The sequence below is a fragment of the Pezoporus flaviventris genome, unplaced genomic scaffold (assembly GCF_033815535.1).
Source record: "Pezoporus flaviventris isolate CSIRO_AGI_PZ_B2104156 unplaced genomic scaffold, CSIRO_AGI_Pfla_v1 ptg000219l, whole genome shotgun sequence".
NCBI lineage: Eukaryota > Metazoa > Chordata > Aves > Psittaciformes > Psittacidae > Pezoporus > Pezoporus flaviventris.
In genome coordinates this window covers 233734-239733 of record NW_026892767.1, presented here as the reverse complement: position 1 = coordinate 239733, position 6000 = coordinate 233734, and the positions used below count along the sequence as shown (strand labels likewise).

The following is a 6000-nucleotide window of genomic DNA, read 5'->3' as shown; positions in this document are numbered from 1 at the left end:
GGCAAAAGCTTCTGAATAATCTTTTTTAAGACTTCTACTTATGTTAACCACTACAGCTGTGGTGCCAGGTCAGCTCAGAACAGCATGGTAGGCAGACCAAAGTGGCAGTGCTTGAAAGATTTAAGCTGGAGTCTATGTACTTCTAAGCCTGCTTAACTAAGCTTCAACTCCCTACACATATGCAGAAAAATAAGGAATTCCTGCTCCCTCCTCATACCCCATCAAACAGCCAAAAGAGAGATCCTCAGGACATGCATTTATGGAGAAGCAGTGAAAGTAAGAAAAATTGGACTTGTTTCTTGGCAAGTTGAAAGCAACAGAAATTCCTACCACTATTGGCTGCTGCTATTGGTCTTGCAAAGGAATTTAATCCATTGCTCAAGATCAATGATTTCAAGGTGCAGAATTACATAACAGAAGCAAACCAAATTTATAAACAACAGGGTTTTCATAATTTTATTTATACTACTAACTAGAAAGAAAGCATACATATATTGTACCTGTCATACAGTCAATACATTTGAGGGTTTGGGTTTTTTTCTACTATAAATTCTCTATGCAAAGTCATTGCCAATTGATATCGTCATTGATGGCATAGAGCTTAAAATAACCACGAGGTATAAAAACAAGTTTGCCATCTTGCCCTGAGTGGAAATGGTGAACAGATACAAAAAAAAACCTGGATCCTAAATACTGATGTAGTATCATACATGATTTAATGGTATATGCAAATAAAAAGTCATTCAACTTTTTAAAATACCTGCCAAGTTTTAATTGAGTAAAATCATAGCAGTCAGTAGTAGTTATGAAAATATGTTCCTGCCATTAGGTACTCATTATGCAATTTCAGTGGCAACCTTGCAGACTGGGTATTTCATGTTATATTTGAGTGCCAACACTGAAAGTATCCATTTCCTTTAATGTTTTAAAACTCATGTGTCTATATAAACAAAAATTTAAGATATCTTTTTTAAAAACTAGTGAAGGAAAAGCCACCTTTCCTTTTCTCACTATTTTAGATCAATGCCAACAACATGTCTCATCCCTCACTGTTGGCAACTCCTTCTACGTTTTAATCTGTAAAAATCATAAGATAGTCAACAAAATAAGTCTTTTATTAACTACTGTTCCCTAAAAAGATCATCACAAATCAGTTGGAATTGTAAAGTTGCTATAAGGTAAGTGTCTGTAACTATTAGAAGGAACTTTCAGATCTAAATATATATATATAATATATTCTGCATACAAAAGGCTCTTGTGAGGCTTACCACCAAGATGCCATAATAGAGAAGGAAAGTTTCAAAGGGAACAAACCAAATACTGTAAAGTCTCTATAAGGCATTTACCTTTCACTTTAAGCCCTGTATTATGACAATTAAATTCTGAAAGTAACTGAAATACAAATTTTGCATGTTCAGTTTCTTTCTGCTAAGAGCAAGGCAGCAAACACATTTCTAAAACCTGGTTTTAGAAGATTAAGCAGAACAGAAATAAAATATATCTTCAGGTTATAAACAGAATTGTATTTTACAATCCACCATCCTCACAATGGTTCACAGCAGTGCAGCAGAGGGATCTTAGTCTAAAGGTTGTGGGTCTGCAATAGGCATGGTATGAAGTACTTCATCTAGAAGCTGGAGGGCACGGTGTAAGTGTATTTCAATCCAGCATGGTGTCTCTTTGATGCTCTGTCTTGGATAATCAGGTCCCCAACCTTTTACAAAACTCATCCTGAGTATGCATAAGCGGCGAAGGTCATCTACACCAATTCCAGCAGCAGCTGACAAACCTAAACAGGAAAGGTTTCAAGTAAGTGTTCACAGATGTGTTCTTTTATCTTTGTTTAGCCATTCCCATTTACTTGTCTCTTCCCATACAGTGCTCTCTACCACAGCCAAAGCCAATCCACATTTCTAGGTCTCTATTATTTTGTATTTCTTCCAATTAATTTTTTTTCATCATTCTGCAATCTGGAAAGGCTGCTGAAATAGAAAACTCCATATAATAAAGCAGACATGATGAAACACAATGTCTTATGTGATACAAGGCATGTAAACATTATTTAGGAAATGCAGTCAGAAAATATTTATTCTTGAGGTTTGCACATGCTGCATTTTCACCATAAGAATTCAGACTGACCACCTGCAGGAAGCTTGATTTCCAAATGACACTACTTACATGTAATAAAATTAAAATACTAATACAGCTAGCAAACTTCAAATCACAAGTATGGTCAAGACAAAAGTTAAATACAAAAAGCAATTTGTAGGATAGCTGGAAAGAACCACGAGGAATCCAGGAAACACTATAGCACATAAAGCAGCCAGAGATATGCAAGTACTTACGCTTTTAAAAGTATTTAGGTACAATCTAGAATTCATTAACTATGAAAACTCTAGCCCAGAATGACTTAAAAAAAGAGAGAGAAGAGAAAGAGAAAAATACTCTCTTCTTCACACTCTCTTCTTCCTCTTCTCAAGAATCTTAATATTATGTTTTCCTAAACCTAGTCAAGAACTTTGTCACCCAGTAATCCCATTGTTTTGAGTAACATTCTATGAGCTTAGATTTCAAAGATCATTTTTCAGGCTTGGGTCTAAGCAGCCAAAAGTATCTTTGTTTAAAGTAATAGGGTATGCTATTTGATCTTGTATGTAATGTGCTTTCTGTGGTAGTGCAACGCTTCTTGCAGTACAGTAAGCAGCCACTTCCCTATCCAATATTCCCTGAAGACTACAGAGTGAAAACTGATGTGAAACAGGTACAGAGTGAATTAATACAGTGACCAGGATGCCACCCACCCCAATACTGCTACCTCACTCCCAGTTTATTTGTACTGTTGCGAGGGCAGCGGGTGGGGATGTGTGCTGTTATGAGGGATTGCTCTGTTACATATTTTCAGGTAAAGAAACAAAGGAGACCAAGCAGTTAATGTACTTACTAATGGCTGGGGCTATTCCACCTACTGATCCTGGTCCAGGGATGTTTCCTGCTACTGCTGCAGCTTGAGCAGCAGCAGCAGCTTGGGCAGTGGCAGCCTGCTGTTGCATCTGACGATGACACTGGCGTAAGTCAAACACCTTTAAAAAAAAACAAACAAAAACAAACCAACAAACAAACACCACAAAAACAAACCAACAAACAAAAAACCCCACCCCCCCCCCCCCCCCAAAAAAAAAAAAAAATTAACTATGTAGACTTACCAAAATCAATGAAGGAAAGAATCCCTCAACTCCCACCCCTAATAATCTGGACCTCTCTGCTTTCCCAAAACAGACTTCTACAGTCTCACCATATACCTGGGTAAAAGCAAACCTGCCTTGACTACTTGAATTTCTAACAGAAATAATCCATTAAAGGTGTTTCTTAGAAACTCTTCTCATACAACGTTACAACCACTGGCAATTCCAGAACCTGGCTGAGCTGAGCAGGCTAAAGCAGTACCCTATGTGGGACTGACTACAGGATCAAAGTCTGAAGGATACTACAAGTTGATAAAATCCCAACTTTTTAGTTAAATTCCAAGATTTCCACAAAATAGGCATGTAAATAAAAAGAAGCCAATAAATCCTGCTTAAATTTGTCAGACTTTGTTCTTCGTTACTGCCTTACTGAAATGCGTTAGTCTATTTAGAAGAAATACCAACTGATAGGCCTGAAGTTTCATTTCAGCAGCTAGGTTTGAGTTTGATGGCATTTTATATCTTTGTGATCAGGCTTGGCACTAATATATAAAGGAACGCTGTTCTCATAGTAGAAAGCTTGTGTGTAGAGGCTGTTGGGGTCTCTTTCACTTTCATTACATAACCTGCCTGCAAAACTGAAGATAAAAAACCTCAACCAACCAACCAAAAAAACCCAAGAAAACACCCCTAGAACAGTAAAAACCACCCACCACCCACAAAATAAAACAACAAACCCCAACCAACCAAAAAAACCCAAAAACCCAAAACCCCCCAAAACTAAAAACTGCCACACACTTCAAGCAGCTTCTCTCTAATTCAAGAATGATTTTTTTTTTTTTTTAACAAGTGTGACTTGTCTTAAAGTCCAGCAGAGGCACATCCAAATAAGAATCTCCTGAAAATAATTTGTTTCCATGCAACTTAGTGCCCTCTGGATCACTTCAGGTTTGTAACACTTTAAAACACACTTTATGTTTCTGCACTTACACAGACTTTCCCAACTTCTCTTGCTTTGGAGAGAGAGTAAAGCGATAATCTATGCTAAAAAATTTAATAGTAGTAGTTAATTTAAAACTGTAAGGTTAAAAGTATAACAACTGATATCAAGACTGATGAAATACAAAATTAGTTACTTTTGTAGTAGCTAGATGAGAGAATTTAGAATAATTCTAAAAAGTCATCTTAAGTGACTTGTAAATAAATTCTCCTTTTAAAAACCCTAAAAATTTCCATTTGACATTTATTTCAGTGTCTCATAGCTTCCCTAATGTTTACAAGAACCAAATGTATGCAATTTCCCCCACAATTTTCATCTAGGAAGATCAAACCAACCTTTATATATGCACTTGGGTAAATCTTGTGAACAGCATCCCCTGGTGCACGCCCTGCTTCTCTATCCAGGTAGTAACTCTGAACAAAGACTGCATGGTCACTGAGGCATCTAACCCACACATCACCTTCTCCTTTGCACTCCAGCTGCACACCTTTACCTATGTGCAACCTTAAAAAGAAAAACAGTTCCAATACATCTCTGTATACATACGATATAACTCAGACCTTTACTAAATAAACATAAGTCTCCAGCACTTGGTCATCCGTGGTGCCTTAATTTATACTCCACTCACCCAAGGATTTCAAACTGTAGTTATTATCTTAAGTGCAAGTTAGTAGATAGTTACACAAAACCATAAAGTAAAAAACCAACTGTAATACCACACAAAGATCTACATGAAACATTGCATGCAGAAGTAGGGATATTGAAGTAGCAACTACTGCACTCATTGACAGTACAGAAGTACAAAGCTGCAATACCAAAGAACTTCAGTTCTGTTCAGAAGTGTAAAATCCCACAAGTACTCCAGTATAGAAAGTCACTCAAGTACATACACAAAGCCGCATTTTAATGCAGTGTAGGACCACCAGAAACCCCCACTCAGCAAGGAAGCGCAAGTATAAATGGTATGCAGATATTATAATTAGTTCCTGGAAATCTCATAAATATGTAAATAATTTCCTGGAAAATCTGTAAATATGCATGAGTATGCTAAATATATAGCTGCTGTAGGCAAGTAACAGGTGTGCTCACATTTGTGAAACAATTTGCGTGTGCCCGCAGGGCTGCAATAAAGAATGCCTGCTTTCTAAAACTCCAAATCGAGTCTTAGAAAGATTCTCTGACCAACTTTTACAGTAACACAATAACTGTATGTTCGTTTGCATCACGTTATAGCAATCTAGCATTTTGCTTGTCACAATGCGATGCTTCTGAAGATACAGAATAATTTCCTTCCTTTTTATTTCAAAGAGGAAAAAAAGTTGCAAGACTGCTCTGGTTCTCTGTGCTTCTACAAAGCCCAGCACATGCACAATGAGAATGAATGAAAATCCAACTAGGTCTCAATCAACCTTCCTTTGCTCCTTTGAAAAATCTATATATTGCAGTTATTCTCACATTACTCTCGCATGAAGAGCTAATATTCATCTGCAGGGAATGCGCATTCCGCAGCAGAGCAGGGGCCGACAGGTAGGTTTTCCTGAGCCAGGGAAACCCCAGGGGCGAGAGGCAGCAGCTTGCACGAGAGTAGCTTAAGTGTTGTGGGTGGGGCCAGAAGTAACGGGGCCCCACCCCCACCCTCCACCAGCAATTACAGGGAGCGCTGTGAACAGAGTGCAGCGATAAGGGCGTGTAGGGAGGGCATCTTTTCGAAGTAGAGATTCCACAGGCCACCTGTACAAGTTGTGGCATTCGTTCTACCTGACTCTCAAGGCAGAACAGGGGGCACTCATCGGAAAGCAAAGGCTGCAGCTCCAGCAG

At 38.1% G+C, this 6000-nt stretch overlaps 1 protein-coding gene across 6 annotated transcripts in view; it reads right to left on the bottom strand.

The window, feature by feature from the left end:
* Nucleotides 1–439: 439 nt before the first annotated feature.
* The window catches only part of LOC133262743 (mothers against decapentaplegic homolog 4), an 87962-nt gene continuing 82401 nt past the window's right edge, over nt 440–6000 (bottom strand). For all 6 annotated transcript variants that reach the window (XM_061442193.1, XM_061442191.1, XM_061442194.1 and 3 more), the window contains 3 exons: nt 4518–4686; nt 2942–3080; nt 440–1789 (listed from right to left, as the gene is read on the bottom strand). In XM_061442193.1, coding sequence (XP_061298177.1) covers nt 1578–1789; nt 2942–3080; nt 4518–4686 — 520 coding nt within the window. In that variant the 3' untranslated portion in view covers nt 440–1577. The remainder of the gene's footprint in view (nt 1790–2941; nt 3081–4517; nt 4687–6000) is intronic.